Genomic DNA, 19,254 nt, shown 5'->3' on the forward strand with positions numbered 1-19,254 from the left:
ACTGGGGAACGAGTGGGAAGGCAGGCCCAATGCACCTGCTGGCACCAATGTAAACTAGAGTATTTGGTCACTGAGGCTGTGTTTCCAGGAAGTTCTGCCACCACTCCTTTCTGGGTAGGGATTCTTCTCCCGGATACAGCGATGAGGTATAAATGAACATCTCAAGAAAAGAGAGCCCATTGGTAACCAGGCGCTTGTGCTGAAAATAACCAAGTGGTTTCTAAATTGAATGATCAGGCTATGCCATCGGCTCGTCCTCTCACTCACGTATTCCAACCTTTAAGAACGGATTATAAATACTTTGGGTTTCTCTTCTGGTGATGGGGTGCTGGCAAGTTCTATGTTGTCCACAAGGACATTCTTGTCTTCCAGTCTGATGACAGTGGGCTCGGGGGTGGGAGGCGGGGGTGGGTTTTTGTGTGTGTGAGGCAAGCTGGCCCAGCTGATGTCCAGGTCTTTGAAAGCATGAAGCATGAACACACCCAGGATGATGGTGACGAAGCCCGAGAGGGTGCCCACAATGTCCACGGCAGACATGCTGTACCACTCCTTGAAGAGGATGATGGAAGAGGTGACCACCACCGTGGTGAAGAACACGTAGTAGATGGGGAACACCAGGGAGGTATTGAAAATGTCCAGCGCCCTGTTGAGGAAGTTGACCTGAGTGCTGAGGGAAAGCGCCAGGACGAGGGACAGGATGTAGGGGAGGGGGTGTCGCACCACCGGCAACCCCTGGAAGAAGTTCTTAATGGTGATGCCCAGACCCTTGACAGCGGCCACCGAGAAGGCCCCGATCACAGAGCAGATGATGATGTAAACGAGGATGTTCCTTTGCCCATAACGCGGGGCGATGATGAAGATGAGGATGAGGCAGGACACCAGCAGGAGCACAGCAAACACGATGTACCCTTTGGGAAGGGAGGGATGCAGTCAGCGTCTAGGGCCTAGACCTGGGGCAGGGGGAGGTGGCTTTATGACAGTGGGTCGTAGAGTCACACTAGAGTCACACAAACACGGGTTCCAGTCCCGGCTTTACATTTTTTCTAATAACTTGGCTAAGTTGTTAAACCCCCAAGACCTGTTTTAAAAGAAGACCAAGAATAGGATCTTCCTCCTAGGGCTGTTTTGTGGGATTCAATGAGATCATGTCTATAAAGCATTTAGAACAGTACTTGGCACATAAGAAACGCTCAGTCAATGGTGTCCATAATGTATGAGACCAGGAAGCCTTTAAGCCAGCCTAGCTGAGTACCCGCCCGCCACCTTGGCGTCTTTGCTTGCCTTGTCCTCTAGGTGGCAGCATCTGAGATAGTCAGAACCCAATCAGACCTTCCGCAGGCTGCATCCCGGTGTTCTGCTCCCGGGTGCCTGGGGCCTACCTGTGTCTTTCATCTTGGAAGCCATCTCCATGACGGTGGTGATCTTCTCTTCCTCAGGGGCGTGTATCACCATCACTGTGCTGCCGGCCACACAAATCACACATCCCAGCTTGCCCAGCAGGTTCAGGGTCTCTCCCAGAAAATACGAGGAGAGGATGGCACTGCATGTCAAAATGAGAGACAGGGATTAGGGCGGCCCTGCCTGTCCCTGGGTCCCAGAGAAAAATAGGGGCTGAGCCAGAACTCACTACTCGCTCACGTGGAAACTTTTCTTGATGCCCCAAAAATGTGTGAAATAGAAATTCATTTCCGAGAGGGTTATGTTTGCGAGAGGAAGAGAAATGCAGGTGAAAGTATTCCCAACCAGAAAGAGTTGGAAGAACCCTTCAAAGTGCTCTTGTCTAACTTCCTACCCAGTGATTACATCCTCTGTTAGCACTGCTGACAGATGGCTTTCAGCCTTGGCTTGTATACTTCTGGTGACAGGGAGCTCACCCCCTACCCAGTGATTACATCCTCTCTTAGCACTGCTGACAGATGGCTTTCAGCCTTGGCTTGTATACTTCTGGTGACAGGGAGCTCACCCCTTCCTGCACAAGCCAAATGATTCCATTATAGGTTCACTCTAATTCTTCACTAAAAGTATACCTCCTGGTAATTTCTACTCCTTATCCCATTTCTGTTCCTCGGGTCATAGAGAACAAGTCTATTCCGTCTTCCATTTGTATATGCCAATGTAAATAACTGCAGTGACAATAACAGGCAGCATGTCTTAGGCATATATTACCCACTAGGTACAGTACTAGGAACTTGCCATTTTTCTCACTAACATCTCACAGCTCTTGATGAAGTAAAATCTACTATCCCCATTTTATAGACCAGACAACTGAGGCTCATAGAAGTTAAAATGACTTGGCAAGGTCAAACCACTGGTAAGTAGTAGAGCCGGGATTCAAGCTCAAGTTTCCTCTAATTATGAAGCTGATGGGTTTTCCTCTACATCTCATGGAAGAAAATCCTTATGACTTTCCCGAGTCTTCAGTTTCTGGGCAAAATACCTCTAGTTCCTTGGTGACATGCCTTCCATTCCCCTTACATCCCCTAGATGAGCCAGTAGAGGTGAGAGAAGAAGGGAAAGAAACTGGGCAAGCCGGGTGTGATCACTGGGCTTGCATCTGCTTCTTTGCAAAGGTGCCATTTGTTAAGGGAAAAAATCTGCTGGCTGTCCTGGGACCCAGTTAGCTTTAAAAAATCCTGGTTCAAGGTATCCAAGGAGAGGGGATTGGTGTCTAAACTCCTTGTCTGTCTCCTGTCTCTCTTCCAAAACTACAAAAAAAATTTGCCTATAATTTCCCATTCAAGAGACATTCATGGAGGCAGGGGCCACCTGCTGGAGGATTCCATGCCTCTCCCACTTTCCCTGGGTGGGAATTTGCAAACTAATTAGATATGCAATAGTGGCATCACAGCTCCATCAGCTGTGAAATCAGCCAGGCCAGTTGTGCAGTGTTAGTCATGGTTGCATTTGCTTTTTGATTGTGTAAATGTTGCCAAATTGTCACCAAGACAGTAAAACAAAAGAGGAAATTATGAGTACCGGGTGTGATCAGCTGGGATTTATCAGAGTTCCAAGATAAGACCAATAATAAAAGACTCCTTCAAATGGGGTTCCAAGACACCCCCAGAGGAGGAACTTGGTCTGTGTTTGTAGCTCAAGAGGACTGGGGGCATAGGGAAACACACACAGTTAGCATCAGTTATTTTAAAAACCATCAGACATTTGTTGAGTGCTTAGCTAAGAGGCAACGTGGCACAGTGGTTAGTCATCCTGACTCTAGAATTAGACTGCCTGGGTTGGAATCCTGGCCTGGACACTCAGAACCTGGTGACCTTGGCCAAGTTGCTTAACCTCTCTTGGCCTTAGGTGGGGATACCGTGAGGATTAAATGAGTTATTACACAGGATATGTTTAGAAAGTTTAGACCATAGTAAGGCCTCAATGCATGCATTTTCTGTGCATTATCTCATTTAGTCCGTGGAACAATGCCTCCAGGTAAGTATTATTAGCATTCCCACTTTGCAGATGGGGAAATTGAGGCTTAGAGTGGTTCAGTGACTTGCCCATGGTAACATAACTACTAAGTGGTAGAGCGAGAATTAGAACTCAGGTAGTGTTAACCTAGGGCTCATGCTCTCAACTTGTAGGCTACTTCTATTGGGGCCCCACAGTATTGATACGAGACATTCAGCCTGGCAGTGGAAGCTCTTCCGACTGGCTTGGGCTTGGCCTGCCCCTCTATTCCCGGGTGCGTAGTCAAGAGAAAGCAGCAGCAAACAACCCAAGGGTCCAGGGCTCTGGCAAGCTGGCTCTTTTTGGGGGCTGGGTCCCACCCAGGTCCCTGATTGGCAAGTGGCAGTCGACCCCATGTGGCAGTTCCAGGCCTCAACAAATTGAAAACAGGAAGAAGCCAGAGACAGCTAGAGAGGGGACAATAACCTTATGAGGACACTCAGCGCTCCCAGAGGTGTGACGACTGTCGCAGGTGCAAATGCATAGGCCCCGAAGTTGGCAACTTCTCCAGCAGCCACTAGGAAATTAAGGGAGAAAAGAGGCTAGGGTGGCGTGGACACACCCTCTCCATTCCTGACGAATCTGGGTCAAGACTGCTTCATTCCACATTCAGCCACCCGTAGAATCCCAGAACAGCATTCCTCAAAATCCCGATTCTGATGCTCTCTTCCCGGAGAGTCTGGTCAGGTCAGTCCCAGATTATTCTGATCAAATTCTCCCTCTATAAAGACGGTATAGCTGAGGCCCAGAACCCAAAGCCACATGACACGTTGTGGGTAGAACCTTCTTGTTCTTCAAGTCTCTTGGCCTCTAGTACAGGCACGCCTAAGTTTGTCTCAGGGACTGCCAATGTTTTGGACTATATCTTTAAGTTCTAGGAAGTAGTAATTATCAATAAATAGTTACATCTGTTTATTCTCCAGGTACCCAGTGAGCCGAGGAGCCCTGTTTCTTAGGGGAGCTGTGGGCACTCTAGACCGACAGGTGGATGGTTAGAAAACGCTGACATTCCCAAGGGGCCTACGTTCTCCCCATCTGAGTTTCCAGTCTGCAAACTCCTGCAAGTGGCTTTTCTGTCTCTCTGCTGGTAGAGAACACCCTGGGTCTCCTTTCTGAAAGCAGAAGACAACTGATAGCTCTGACTAAGACAGGGATCAAAACCTGCCTTGGGATTATAAATAGAAGCATGGATGATTTTCCACCTAAAAGAGTTAGGGTTTGACAGACAAAGAGAGTAGTTGGAAAGTGGGGGAAATGTGTTCATGTACAAGTCCGGGCAAACCTTGGGTGGCAGACCAGCTATTTCTGAGTGGGCCAACAAATCAAATTGCCTGTGGGATAGGGAAGTTGTTTTAGGAGCCCCGGCTTCTCCCACGTAGAAGTCCAAGAGTCCCCTGCCAACAGGCAGCGATGTCACCACCCTCTGCTTCAAGAGGAGTTGAGAAAATACACCTTCATCGTTACCGGCCCTGTACTAATCACGATGAGGGTAGATGCTTCATGGATGAAGACCGATTTTGAGATGAAGGAAAGATGTTCTACCAGCAACGGTTGTCAAGATTTTGCCCCAGGAATCTGGGCCTCAGATTTATACTTCCCACAATACAGACAAAAATGCACCACCCACCCCCCTCCCTTTGTCTCCATTCCTGCTGTCAACAGGCCAGTGTTACTAGTAGCAAAAAAAAACACCCCAACTTACTGGTGAGAAACCCAGCCCACCACATTGCATCCTTCAAGTAGCCGTAGCCTCCGTCCACTGTAGAGAGAAGGGACACAAAGTTAGCTTAGAACTTGGCCACTTTCTCAGGCACTTTTCCCAGCTCTACCTTCATTCCTTGACCTCTAAGTGTTCCTTGTGGCTTGGTTCTGGGCCTTCTTCTCCTGGGTGAGTTCATCCAATCCCAAAGTTTTAAATACCATCTCTATGTGGTGGCCCGACTTCATAACTGTAGCCTGGACCTTTCTTCTGAGCCCAGATATATATCCACGGCTTAGTTGACATCTCCTTTTATCTCTCACAGACATCTCAATCTCTTTTCTAAATGGAACTTTTGATTTTCAATGTTCCCTACCCACCCACCAAATGAAACTCAGCAAACGGCACCTCCAATGTACCTAGTCGCTAAAGCCAGAAACCAGGGACTTGCTTTTTGGCTCCACTCTCTCCCTCTCCTTCTGCATCCAGTCCCACCTGCTGCTTCTGTCTCCAGAAAGCATCTCACGTGGGTCTGCTCCACCGCCAGCCCCTGCGCCAAGGCAGCGTCACCTCTGGGCTGGGTTGAGCCAACAGCCTCCTTTGAGGTCACTCTGGTTCTACTCCTGTCCTCTTAGCAACCCATCTGTCTCACTGCAGCCCGTGGTGTTTTAAGAATGTAAACCAGACTATGTCAGTCCTCAGCTTATGGCTGGCCAAGGGCTCCCGACTGCTCTCAGGATAAAGTCCAGAATCCTTAACAAGGATGCACAGTGTTGGCCCTGCTCACCTGTCCAAACACATGTCCTGCCATTCTTCTCCTTTCTCTTAGTTCTTCAAAAATAGTTAGCTCTTTTCTGCCTCAAGCCTTTGCACATGCTTCTCCCCCATGTTCAGAATACTCTTCCTACTAATATTTGCCTGAACCTACACTCACTCTACAGGTCCCCGTGTGAATGCTGTGTCCCCTATCTTCCTAAACATGTCACATCCTCTTAAAACCCTTGAGGCTGGTAGTATTCTTATCCTCATTTTATAGAGAAGGAAACTGAGGCACAGAAAAAGTACTTTTTTTCCCCGGGATCACATCACCAGGAGTCGAGAAACCAGAATCAGAACCCCAGTAGTCTGCCTCCAAAGCACAACGTCCCACAGAAACATTAAACAGAACGTGTCCCAACTTGAACACATCATCTTCCCGTAAACCTGTTCCTCCTTCTGCATTCTTCATCTCAGAAAATAGCACCAGCATCTCCCCAGTTGCTCAAGTCAAAAACCTGAGTCATCCTTGACTCGGTTTTTTATATGAAGCCAGTCAACATCAAAGCCAGTAAATCCTACCTTCAAAAACTCCCTCTGGAATCCACCGCTTGTCTCCATTGCCATTGCCATTGCCATTGCCATTGCCATTACCATTGCCATTACCATTGCCATTGCCATTGCCATTGCCATTGCCATTGCCATTGCCATTACCATTGCCATTGCCATTACCATTGCCATTACCATTGCCATTGCCATTGCCATTGCCATTGCCATTACCATTACCATTGCCATTGCCATTGCCATTGCCATTACCATTGCCATTGCCATTACCATTGCCATTACCATTGCCATTGCCATTGCCATTGCCATTGCCATTACCATTACCATTGCCATTGCCATTGCCATTGCCATTGCCATTGCCATTGCCATTGCCATTGCCATTGCCATTGCCATTGCCATTGCCATTACCATTACCATTGCCATTGCCATTGCCATTGCCATTGCCATTGCCATTACCATTACCATTGCCATTGCCATTACCATTGCCATTGCCATTGCCATTGCCATTGCCATTACCATTGCCATTGCCATTGCCATTGCCATTGCCATTGCCATCTTGCAGGCCCAAGGGCTGTTCTCTTGCTCACCTAACTGGTGTCCCAGCCTTTAGTCTTGCCCCCTAATCCATTCTCCACGCAACCAGGGATCTTTCTAAACCCTAAATCCAACTGTGTCACTCCCCAGACTGGAACCTTTCGGTCATGTAACAATCGCACTCGTACTCTGCAGCCCAGTGACAAGACCCCTCCTGGGCCGGCCCGGACCCTTCCGTGCTCTAACCATTCTGAACCACCTTCAGTTTCTCACGTCACTCACGTTCTCTCACCTCTGAGCTTTTGCACATGCTGTTCCTTCTGCCTGGAGCGCTGTGTCTTCCTCTTTCCCCCTTTACTTTCCTGTCTCCTCATCATTTAGGTCTCAGGTGAGAGACCACCTGTGACAGAAAACCTCCCCTAAGCCCCCGAGTCTGGGCTTTACATGCACCTCCAAAATATTCCCGTAGTAGTCTGTATCTTCCCCGTGATAGCCCCTAACACACTATACAGGACAATTGCCCATGGGCCTGTCTCTCCCACGCAACTGAATGCTCTGCAAAGTCTACCATCCTCCCTGGCACACAGCAGGTGCACAATAAATGATGCTTAAACAAATGCTTTTACACATGATTCCTTCTCTCAAGAACTGTTTCATGGATACACATCTTATCTTCCTTTTTTTTTTTTTTTTTGAGACAGAGCCTTGCTCTGTTGCCCGGGCTAGAGTGCCATGGTGTCAGCCTAGCTCACTGCAACCTCAAACTCCTGGGCTCAAGCGATCCTCCTGCCTCAGCCTCCCAAGTAGCTGGGATTACAGGTGTGTGCCACCATGCCCAGCTAATTATTTCTATTTTTAGTTGCCTGGCTAATTTTTTTTCTATTTTTTAGTAGAGACAGGGTCTCGCTCTTGCTCAGGCTGGTCTCCAACTCCTGACCTCAAGTGATCCTCCTGCCCTAGCCTCCCAGAGTGCTAGGATTACAGACATGAGCCACGGTACCTGGCGGACATCTTATTTTCCAAACAAGCAAATTCCTTGTGGACAGGGACTCAACAATTCTGTAGCCCATAACGGAGCTCAATTGGATGGTGAGGGCACACCAGTGTCGGACATTGTCCTTAGCAGAGGTATTCGTATTCCCATTTCGCAGAGAAATTGGGACTTGCCCGTGATGACACAGGTGGTAAGAAGTAAAACCAGGACCAGACATGCAGTGTCTGATTCTTGGTCCTGAGACTTCTCCCTATGTTCACTCTAATGTATATGTCGTGAAGTTCTCCGAAAATACTGGATTATAAAGGAAAGTCTGCTGTTGCCAGGTGGGATTCTCTATGGGTTGCCAACGAGACTTCTGTATGCACCTGAGGCTGTCCTCTTACACTGCAGCCCTGGCCCCAGGGAAGGGAAGCCAGTTCGAGGCTCAGCTGCCTGGCATCCCTTCCCCTCCCAGTCCCAGGAGCCTACCGGCCCGAGTGGCCCCCGTGGCCACAAGTCGCTGCAGGCCTTTCTTCTTGAGGATGACGCTGCTGCCGATGAGGAAGCTGGACAGGAAGGCCAGGCCCAGGCCGATGTAGAAGCCATAGCTCTGCCTGACCCTCTCCTGCCAGCTGATAAAGGTGGCATTGCTGGGCGCCTCGGGCCCGAGGTCGCCAACGATCTGGCACAGGACTTTCTGGGAGGAGCAGTAGAGGTTGATCAGGGAGCCTGGATGGGAAGCCCATGGTGAGAGAGTCATGCTGGGAACATTTGCACACTTCAGAAACATTGGAATCAGCCACTGTTTCAGACCCCGTGCTTCCCCTACTGCAGGGCTGCACCCACACACTGCACCCCCACACTGCTGAGTGCTTACTCCAGCCGGGGGGTTCATATTTACATGACCTAATCCAAGTTTCATAACCATTTGTCAGGTAAGTGACATCTTTAATTCCCATTTCACGGATGTGGACATGGAGGCAATGAGAGGTCAGATACTTTGCTTAAGGACACAGAGACTGCAGAACCCCAGCGTGTGACCACTAGGCTTCACTGATGGCCCACACATCTGCAGGGGCCACCTTCCCGCTGTCCACAGGGATCCTTCCCAGCCTCTGGGCATGTGGCCTCCCTATATCCCCTCCCTCCCCAGATTCTCTCCCTCCCAGAGGCCTGTTCTTCCACTGTCCCTAAGCTCCAGCCGCAGTAGGAGGCCACGGATGGGCCGCATGAGGCAGTGAGCCCAGGGAATGCCCAGGCCCTTCCAGGCCTGAAGGTGACTCAGTGATGAGCTCCTGTCTGTCGGGACTGCCCATTCCCAGGCCTCGCTGCAGAGACCTCTGGTGCTATGGTCAGTGCCTGGGTTCTCCTACAGGCTACAAAAGGATTGGTGTCCCTGCCACCCATACGACTTCCGTCTTTGAGTCCTTACCATAAACCAGGGAGTGGACTAGGCCCTTTACCTGCATATCTCATTTAATCCTTAAAACAACTCTAGACGGTAGGTAGGTATTATCATTTTACTATCCCCATTCTAGAGACATAGAAACTGAGGCTAGAGTGCCCAGAAGTCCTAGAGTCCCCAAGAATCCAAATCAGCCCTATCCTACCCCTGCTTGCCCTTCTGAGACAAACACCAAGGACGGCAAGGACAAACCTAGGCACAATGGGACAGACCCTCAGTCAGAAGAACTACACAAGTTCAATGACACAGTGCCAAGAATAGCCAATAATCCTCCAGTGCTGCTACTCACATGGTCCCCTGCTCTGGGTTTTCCATGAGGATTTCTAACAACCTCTGTGAAACAAGCACAATGTTCATTTCCAGGTTTTCAGTTGAAAAAACCGAGGCCCTGGTAAGTTCAGTCACCTTCCTGAAGCTACCCTTGCAGTAAGTGGTAAAATCAGAATTGGACTCCAAACCCATCTGATGCCAAACCCATGCTCTTAACCACCCCCCTCCCCAATAAAGCAGGCAGCAAGGATGGGTACGGGGACTCACGTGGCCCGCTAGGAGGTATTTTAAATATTAATTTGTTACCAACATTTTAAAATTGGGAGATTTCCCATGAAAATTCAGATTTGGGGCTACACTTCAAAATAAAAAAATCTGCATATCTTACATGCCCTGCCTTCTCATAAGGCAACAACTGGTTGTAGCTGGGCAGCCCAGCCTTGTTAAATAGGGCCTGCTCTCTGCCACCCCCCAGAGTCTCACCTGGCTCCTTCAGTCATTTGGCACATGCCTGGCCTCTGAAGGCATTTGAGTTTGTGAATTCTGGAGGTAGAAGGCCTTTTTCAAGCTGCATGTCACCAAGGCCCAAGCCCCTGTGCCAGGAACATAAGCCTGGACCAAGAACTTCTCTGACCAAGCTAGAACTCCCAGCCAGTGCCTCGGAGGGCCCCAAAGTCCAAGTCAGGGAGCTCTGGCTTTGGCACATCTGCAGCACAGTGTGGCATCTTTAGAGGAACAGACTGAGGGCAATGTTGACCTTTCTTCCATGACACAGAATCACAAACAACAGAGCTGTAAGAGTCTCACCCTCTTACTTTCAGCTGGGGAAACTGAGGCCCTGAAAAGGGGAAGGACTTGCTTGAGACACACCAACAGCTGGTGGTAGATCTGGGTCTGGAACCCACCCGGGGACATCCATGTGTCTTTTGCAGTGGGAGATCAAGCTCTCTCCAACACCTGTGTTGCAATCAAGGGAAGATGAGACAAGAAGGCACCTCCGTCCCTAATCAGACTTGTTCTGCATTGCTCACTCCTGTTCCTCTGGCTCAGGCCTCCTTGCCCAGGAGCCAAATCTGGGGAGTTCCCTGGTCCCAGGAAATGAGCCAGAGCCCGGAGGATGTGGGCCAAGGAAGGTGACTCCAGAGAGGAAGGCCAAAATCATTCTCATGCCCTTCCCCTGCTCCTAAAGGTGCTTCTCTAGCAGGTGTAGCCAAAGGACCCACCGGGGACTTGGCTGTCACTGTGAGGCCTGCAGCACCCAAGGGCTCAGCACCCTGCATTGAGTCAACTTCTCCCATTATGGTGAAAAGAAAAAGAGAGGGCTGGTTGCCAAAGGAAATCCAATTCTGCTCATCTGGAAATTGGGCATTGGGCCCTGTGATTCCTGTCTTCTCTTCTGGAATATGCCGGGACTGGAGAACACGCTCTACTCCAAGAGAAGGGAAGAGGCTGGAAATGCCCTGCCGTGTTGGTCAGGAAAGCAAAGTCAGGCAACACCCAACAGGCTGGCTTTGAAAGCTCCACTCCAGAAGGGAAGAAGGTGGAGAAACAGTGACATCCCACAGGCTGTGACCCAGGATGAGGTAGGACGGCAGAGCTACACCCAGGAAGGGGCTGAACATAGTAGCACAAGCACAGGTTTTAGAATACAACAGCCTTGGTTCTAATATTCCATTTCCCCACTGTATTCCCTTGAGCAAATTATTAGCCTTGTCAGAGCCTCAGTTTCTATATCTTTAGAATGGGTACAGTAAAATGATAATACCTACCTACCATCCAGAGTTGTTTTAAGGATTAAGTGAGATAATGCAGGTAAAGGGCCTAGTCCACTCCCTGGTTTATGGTGAGAACTCAACATGAGGCCAAAGGGCTTTCCTTATCCATTCCTGAGGTTCTTTCCCTTTCTTTTCTAAAAGATGTGTGTGGGTTTGGGGGCGGTGAGTGAGTGTGTCCCCTCCATCTTTGGTGGCGCTCGAGTGACCCAGAGAGATAGCCCAAACTGGGCAGGTACTAAAATCTGAAGCGTCTACACATTAAGAAACCCCGACTTCTCAGGCTGCCTGCTCCAGTCCAAATGCCTCCCCCGCCCATATGTCCCCTTCCTCCCCTTACCCCTCTCAGCCACCCCGGCTGGGAAGGTGGCGGTGAAGCCTCAGCCAGAACGCTGATCTGGGTGGGAGCCAGCCCGTGCGACCGTCCCCTCCCCGCTGGGGACGAAGGCGCGAGCCCTCCCGGGTCCCCGCCCGCCGCACGCACCGTTCCCGCAGCTGGCGTTGCTGACCCGCAGCTCCATGGGCCGTGGGCGCCCGGACCGACGCGCCGGGCTCCGGAGCAGGTGGCCGCCACTTGTCCCCGGCGTGGCTCGCGCGCGAGAAGCCGCCGGGGTCTGGACCCAGAGGTGGGGAGAGTGACGCGCCCCAGAAGGGAGGGTCCCCGGGGGAGGAGTCACCCGGCGTCTTGGGCAACTCCGGGGACTGGGGGCCCAGCGCAGAGGGGCGCGTGCCCTCCCGGGGTGCGGACGCTGCCGGCTCCGGGCCACCAAGTCACCGCCCCGCACCGGGGCCGAGCGGCGAGGGGGCGGGTCCCGGGCACCGCCTCTCGGGGCCGCCCAGGCCGGCGCGCAGTTCCACCGGCAGGGACAGAGTTCGTGGGCCCCTGGATGGCGGGAGAGGGGACAGCTTCCCGGCCGAGCTAGAAGTGGCAGCTTAGGGGTGGGAAGGGGGCACCTGTGTTCATTCCTTTCCTCCCTCCCTCCCGCGGTCCTCTCCCTCCCTTGATGGTTCATTCAACATAGGTGTGATCTGTGCCGCGCACCAGGTACATAGTAGGTGCCCAATACATGCTCAGTATATGTTTATATCGAATGAATGGATGATAGGGGCTTGGTAAATTAAATGAGAGAAAGCAATGGAGTGATTAGAGACCAAAATGAGAAGGACTATTCCCTGTCCCCCAAGGACCTTACATATTAATGGGGGAAACGAAATGAGATCAACTATCCAGAGTCTGTCTCCCAAATTACTATTTTACAAAAAGGTGTGTGTGTGTGTGTGTGTGGTGATGGAAAGGGTATTTGGCACTGTGGGTAATAGTAAAAAACAAGTGAGAACACTGACTGGGACCATAAAAACACTCAGGCAGTGCTTGCTACAGGCCAGGCAGAGTTCTAAGTACTGAGCAATTCCAGGTCACTTTATCCTCCTGACAAACACATGAGATACATACTTTTATTATTTGCAGAAAGGAAACTGAGGCACGAAGTGATCAAGTAACTTGCCCGGGATCTCAAAGAGCCAGGATCAAACATGCTGTCGCGGCCACACTGAGCCACCTGACATTTTAGACTGAAATAAACTCCTGCTTTGGGGCGGAGAGGGCGTGGGGTGGAGAGGGCGGCTAAGCGAGCAAGCAGCGGTCGGTTCTGACAGTGCTGGTGACCGGCTTCCTGGAGCAGGTGGCTCTTAGGAATAGTCAACTACTGCGTCTTCACTGTGGGACACTATGCCAAGCCCTCAGGCATTATCCTGGGCACCCTTACTCTCTCCATGTTGCAGGTGGGGGAAAACTGTATTTAAAAATTTTTTTATTATGAGATAATTTTAGACTCACAGGAGAGTTACAAAAATAGTATAGAGAGTTCTCTTATATTTGTCACCATCTCCCTTAATTTTAACATCTTGTATAGGAATAGGAAAAAAACATATTTTGAATACTCTGAGATACTTGTTCCCAAGGTCACACGGCTGGTGAATGAGGGAGCCAGGCATAAACAGCTGTTCTGTCCCCCAAGCCTGTCCTCTCAGCTACCACCCCCCACTGTCCACTTTCACACTTCTAGCTGGGCCTGGAAGGATGGATCCTCCCAGCATGGGGCTTCCCCTAGCTTGCTGAATTACTTTGAACAAGTTGCTTATTCTTTGTAAAGATCAGTTTCCTCATCCACCCCCTTCTTGCCCCTTTCCATGGGTGTGAACCAACATGGGGAGTGGGGAAGGGGTGGGCAGGGCAGAGTTTAAAGAGAAAGGGAAGTAATGGCCATTGCCAACAGAGCACATACAAGTCCACGGGTCGTTAAGTGCACCCAGGCCTGCCCCTAGCTTTGGAGGGTATGCTGGCCGAGTTCAAATGGAGGTGAGTGCCTCCAAGACCAGTATGAGTTAGAACACAGAGCAACAAGAAACTGGGTGATCAGTGTATCAGAAAATGATACTTCATTATGGAAAAATATATGCACCCATGCTACCTGAGAGGGAGGATTTGACAAGAGAATGTAACTTATTTTTTCTCTTCCCTAAGCATTTCTGCTGTTCAGATCTTCCTTCTGCTACAAAACAGTGTCCACTCTGAACTGGCCATGCTACAGCTCTAAAACTCTCACTGCATTCAAACTTGATTGCTTTTGTTCCAAGGACACAGGGCAAAGAGACATGGAGTATTTCCCTCCAGCCTGACATTTCCTCCCTCTCCCCTAGCTTTATTGAGGTATGATTGACAAATAAAAATTATATGTATTTAAGGTATACAAGGTGAGGATTTGATATAGGTGTACACTGTGAAATGATTACCACAATCAAGCTAATTAATACATCTGTCACCTCACACAGTTACCGTGTGTGTGTGTGTGTGTGTGTGTGTGTGTGTGTGTGTGTGTGTGTGTGTTGAAAACACAAGATTTAGTAGCTTCTCTTAGTGGCTGACTTTTTAAATCACAAGAGAGGAGGTTTAGGACTGCAGTTGCCAGAATTAAGTCCAGACCCCGAGACACACAGATGCCCGTGTGTGTTCTTTAATACGTTTATTTTTGAATGTGTTTGTCATTTGTGGAGCCACTAAATTTCAGGGTCCAGGACAGTGGCCCCCTGGTCTGGGGTCAAGGGCAATCACGAATCCATCCTGTGCTTTGAGACAGGCCTTTTCAGAGCTCGGTGAAGTTCTTGTTTTAGGTGAGTGGTAGCAGGTAGAGGGAGCTGGGACCCACTGCAGGGCTTTCCACACCCTCTCTGGGCCTCAGGCTGCCCATCTGTTCCAGGAGGGGGCTGGGCCTCCCCAGGGCTGGCATTGGAGCGTCTCACCAGGGCAGACATAAAGGGCCCCATTGAACTGCAGGCTCCTCGGCTGCTGTCCTGACAAAGCCCTTTTCTTCTCCAGCCACAATGGCCCTGTCAGGCAGGTAGCAGGGCCTAGAGCATTGTCTCCCCAGAGAAGAACAACAGGGCTCCCTGTCTGTCCCAGGCTCAGTCTCCCTGGGGAGGGTGGGAAGCTTTAGAAGGGTCTGACGAGCCAGGACAGATGGGCTGTGTCCTTAGCCAGCCAGGGACTGTGACCTAGCCACGATTCTTTTGGCCAGTTACTCAGAGATGGTTCCTAAAAAGTTGACCTTTCTAGGTGTATGTCTAAATGTTTTGTGTTATAGAGCTGCACCATCCAATATGGTGGTCACGGGCCACACGTGCCTACTGAGAATGTGACAAAGCAGCTAATCAGAACGGTGATGTGCTGCAAGTGTAAAACAGGCTCTGTGCACATTTTGGAGCAGGTCACCTTGTTGTGGGGGGCTGTCCTGTGTGTTGTAGAATGCTCAGGAGCATCCCTGGCTTCTGTCCCCTAGATGCCAGCAGCACACACACAGTTCCACCCCCTACCTCCCTGGTTTTGACAAACAAAATCATCCCCAGACAACTGCCAAAATTGCCCTGGATTGAGAATCACCCAGATTTCAAAGACTTACTATGAAAAAAATAATGCAAAATATATCATGAATGATTTTTTAATATTGAGTACATGTTGAAATGCTAATATTTTGGCTATATTTGGTTCAGTAAAATTATTACTAATTTTCCCTGTTCATTTTACTTTCTATAATGTGGCTGCTAAACTATTTTAAATTACATGTGTGGCTCATGTTATGTTTCTACTGGACAGTGCTGTTATAGAGGAAGAAACTGAGGGCCAGAGAGGGAAAGTGACTAGCAGAAGGTCACAGAGCAGCAGAGAGGCAGAGTCAGGGCCCCAATAAGGTTTTCAGACCGGCACCCCAGAACAACACTACTCCCCACAGCTTCCCAACTGAAAGGAAATCCAAAAATCAATGCATTGGGTTTTTCCAGTATGGTATGGTAAAAGAGTACTGGAAGGGGAATAGAGTGTAGAGACGTGAATAATATTAAAGCTATTTATAAAGGGCTTACTATATGTCATATGCGTGCTCATTTAATCCTTGCAACAATTCTGGGAAGCAGGATTTGTCATTATCACCATTTTCCATATGAGGAAACCAAAGTCCTACGAGGACACAGCCTGCAAGATGGGAAGCTAAGCATCAAACCCAGATGCTCATTTCAATATACACATACCGTCTTATGGTCCTAGGTCTAGTAACACTCTGTGAGACTTGGGTAGGTCACTTTTCCTCCTTCCATCCTACCCTGGGAAAGAGGACTGGGCAAGATATCATCTGAAGTCCTTTCTGGCCCTGCAGAGCTGGTCTTCTGGGCAGGATGGGGAAGGACAGATGGCTGTCACCTCCTTCAGGCTGATGGGGAGTCATGGAATCTGGACAGTCAGCATGCAGAGGTTGGCCCACCCTTTTCTGGGTATGTCCCTAGGATGGCTGCTGGCCTCATAAAGAGCTTTGTTGACATCAGATATAATGCTTGGAATGGACATATGTACACTTGGTCAGGCTCTAAGAAGAGCACCATGCCCGATGATGGGGTCCATGAGCAAGTGGCATCAATAATGATTATTGAAACAACAATCTATTGCTGATTCTCCTTCTGTGTGCTAAGCACTTGCAGTCATTAGCTCATGTGCCCTTTACAATCTCTTACTCTGGGTACCATTTTAAATCCTATTCTACAGAGGAAGGAACTGAGGCTCAGAGAGGTGGAGTGACTTTGCCAAGGTCACACAGAGTGATTGAGATAGAACATCAAGCTGGGACTGTGCATTCTCAGAGCAGCTCTCTTAACTAATGCACTGGTTGGTTGAGGCCAGAACCATTTTGCCCAGGCCCCCCCTCCTGGTCCTCTCTATATGTGGTAGCTGGGAAGACTGGGGCCATCTGGAAACCACAGGGGGAAGCCATACAACTTTCTTCTCAACCCTCCTTCAGAGTCAGAGCTAGAAAGGCTCACCTAATCCAACCCCCTTGGTTTGCAGTTGGGGAAACTGAGGCACAGAGAGGGGCAAGGTCATGTACAACGTCACTTGGCTAATTTGTGGCCCAATCAGTACTTCACTCAAAGTCACTTGAATCCCAACCCAGCACTTTTATTTCTCTCTTTGCTTTCATTCTGGGCAGAAAGGTCAGACTTTAGGCTAAATCATGAGTAAATAATTTTTGGCCAGTTTTTAAAGATGAGCCAATGCACTAAGGTTTTCACACATATCATCCCATTTAGTACTCACAACAAGCCTATGAATTATATACTGCTATTATTCCCATTTTAGAGATAAAAAAGTGAGGCTTAGGGAGGTTAAGTAAGTTATCTGCAATTAAATCGTGGAGCCATGATGAAACCCGGCAGGCTAATGCTAGAGCCAGTTTCTTAGCATTCTTCTCATGCTGATCCCACTCCATCTTTGGTATTCTCCCATCGGGACATCTGCCTACAGGTGGGAGACTGTCACATTACTGCAGAGGGCAGAGCTCACGCCGACGCATATATGTGGAAGTGCAGCATTGCTTGGCCTTGATGTGGGAGGGCAGGGAGCCGAATGCACTTAAATTATGTGTACGAACCTCAGATCTTATCAAAACCCAGCTCCAGTTAAAATATCAATACTGCTAAGAACTATTACTTGCATGACTTCTACGTTGCAGGCTCTTTACGTGCACAACCTCTAATTCTTATAGCGATCCCACGTTAGGATAACTTCATGGTGCATGAACTTCACGGTAACCTCATAGTGCATGAAGTTATCCTAATTTTACAGCTGATGGCCGTGAGATTCTGTGAGGTCAAGGGACTTGTTGAAGATCACACAGGTAACAGATCTGGGATTTGAGCAGGTTCTCAAAGCACATGCTGCTGTGTTTTCCTTGTTCCTGAGAATTTGCTTCTCTGAGTCACTGGCAACCTCAGGCCAGCAACCTTGTGGTGGGGGATTTAGGGGGACTGTGGTGACCCTCATCCCCTGCATCCGTTTGGACCCACAGCGTTTGGTATGTGGGAACAGGGAGGGTAGGAACACAGTGAGCTCTGAGTGTGGCCACAGGGAAGACCAATTCTAAAGTCAACTAGAAAATAAACAACAAACTATTGTTTTCCCTTCTGGTTTTTGAAAACATAAACTCAGACTCTGATGTTTGAGAGGCTGGTATAAAGAGTCAGGAAATGTGAATTCTAGTCCCATTTTGCCACTAACACACTGGGGACCTGAGACAGTTCCTTCCCATCTGGGTCTCAGTTTCCCCAATATGTGCAATGAAAACGAAGGACTAGACTAATGGTTTTTAAAACTTTTTTTTTCTTTTTGGTGGGATGGAGGTAGACAGCAAACCTCTTTTCCACACAGAAAGACAACATGCAAACCTCTGTAAAGAGCGGCTTCTTTTGTTGACTCAGGCCTGGAGCCTGGGACCTTGCCCCTTCAGCCTCCATGCTGTCTCCCTGCCGCCCCCTCCCCCGTGGCAGCCACTGAGGCATCCCCCACCCAGGGTAGGATTCGGAAGGTCCCAGGTTGACAGTGGGGCAGTGTGTGGCCTCCTGAGCATGCAATGTGTGCAGTGGCCACAGAGCTGGCTTTGTGTTCAGAAGAATGGCCGGAGACTTCCCTGTTTGGAGACGCTCATGAAGGGGTGCAGAGAAGTTAGGTGCCTTGCTCAAGTTCACACAGCTATAGCTATTAAATGGCAGAGCTAAGATGTGAACCCATGTTTATCTGACTGCAAAGCCAACATTTTCATCTGCAACATCATGCCAGCTTCTTAAAATAAAACCTGCTTCAAAGGGCTGCTTTGAGAATCATGAAAAACAATCTAAGCCATAATCACAGAGCTGGCATATAGTAGGTGCTCAGCAAATGAGTTCACTTTCTTAGTTTCCATGCTAAATGCACCAATGGTCCCCTACAGGCATGAAGGAGTTGATAAGCGTTTACAGTGCCTTTCTTCTCAGCCCGTGAAAGTAGTGAAAATAGCGAAAGGGAAGAGAATCCTGTCTGATTGCAGGAAAAATGAACTTTTTCCTGCAAACAAGCTGCCTAAATGAGTGTTTCCCAATCTGTGGTCCATGGAATACCACTCCACATTGCTCTGTGTTCAATAAAGTTTGAGAAATGGTATACCCTCAACCCCTCTCTTGGACATAACCATTGTACATTAGCATATTAAAGGCACTGAGAAGTCCTGCTCTAAAGGCTCCTATCTAATTTAGTTTAACACATAGTGTTCCAAATTCCATTGACCATGGAATCCCCCCTCCCATAATACATATTAACATTGGCTTCTAAGGAACACATGTGGAGGGAAGCTGATTCTTTTCCACTTATGCACATAGGGTCATTAAGGGCCAGAGAGCCTAGAGTTAGAGCTTG

The 19,254-nt window shown here is 49.1% G+C and overlaps 1 protein-coding gene across 2 annotated transcripts; it reads right to left on the reverse strand.

The window, feature by feature from the left end:
- Positions 1 to 27: 27 nt before the first annotated feature.
- On the reverse strand, positions 28 to 12,262 carry NIPAL4 (NIPA like domain containing 4). Of its 2 annotated transcripts, XM_045552691.1 has the most exons (6): positions 11,971 to 12,022; positions 8,469 to 8,708; positions 5,153 to 5,209; positions 3,877 to 3,967; positions 1,380 to 1,540; positions 28 to 908 (listed from the first exon to the last, which is right to left on the reverse strand). In XM_045552691.1, exons 1-6 carry the CDS (start codon positions 12,005 to 12,007, stop codon positions 280 to 282), a joined length of 1,215 nt encoding a protein of 404 aa, XP_045408647.1. In that variant the 5' UTR covers positions 12,008 to 12,022; the 3' UTR covers positions 28 to 279. The 2 variants fall into 2 exon arrangements, with proteins under 2 accessions (XP_045408647.1, XP_045408646.1); XM_045552690.1 differs by lacking the exon at positions 5,153 to 5,209 and having other exon boundaries at positions 11,971 to 12,262.
- Between the last annotated feature and the right edge of the window lie 6,992 nt (positions 12,263 to 19,254).

The sequence above is a fragment of the Lemur catta genome, chromosome 5, assembly GCF_020740605.2.
Source record: "Lemur catta isolate mLemCat1 chromosome 5, mLemCat1.pri, whole genome shotgun sequence".
Lineage (NCBI taxonomy): Eukaryota > Metazoa > Chordata > Mammalia > Primates > Lemuridae > Lemur > Lemur catta.

What these genes read in the sequence shown, in the direction of transcription:
- NIPAL4 (XM_045552691.1), bottom strand. Translation starts at nt 12,007, where the DNA reads ATGGAGCTGCGGGTCAGCAACGCCAGCTGCGGGAACG. An exon ending in GTGGGCTGGGTTTCTCACCA is followed by an intron (nt 3,968 to 5,152) that starts GTAAGTTGGGGT and finishes TTAATTTCCTAG; the next exon opens with TGGCTGCTGGAGAAGTTGCC. An exon ending in TTCCAAGATGAAAGACACAG is followed by an intron (nt 909 to 1,379) that starts GTAGGCCCCAGG and finishes CCCTTCCCAAAG; the next exon opens with GGTACATCGTGTTTGCTGTG.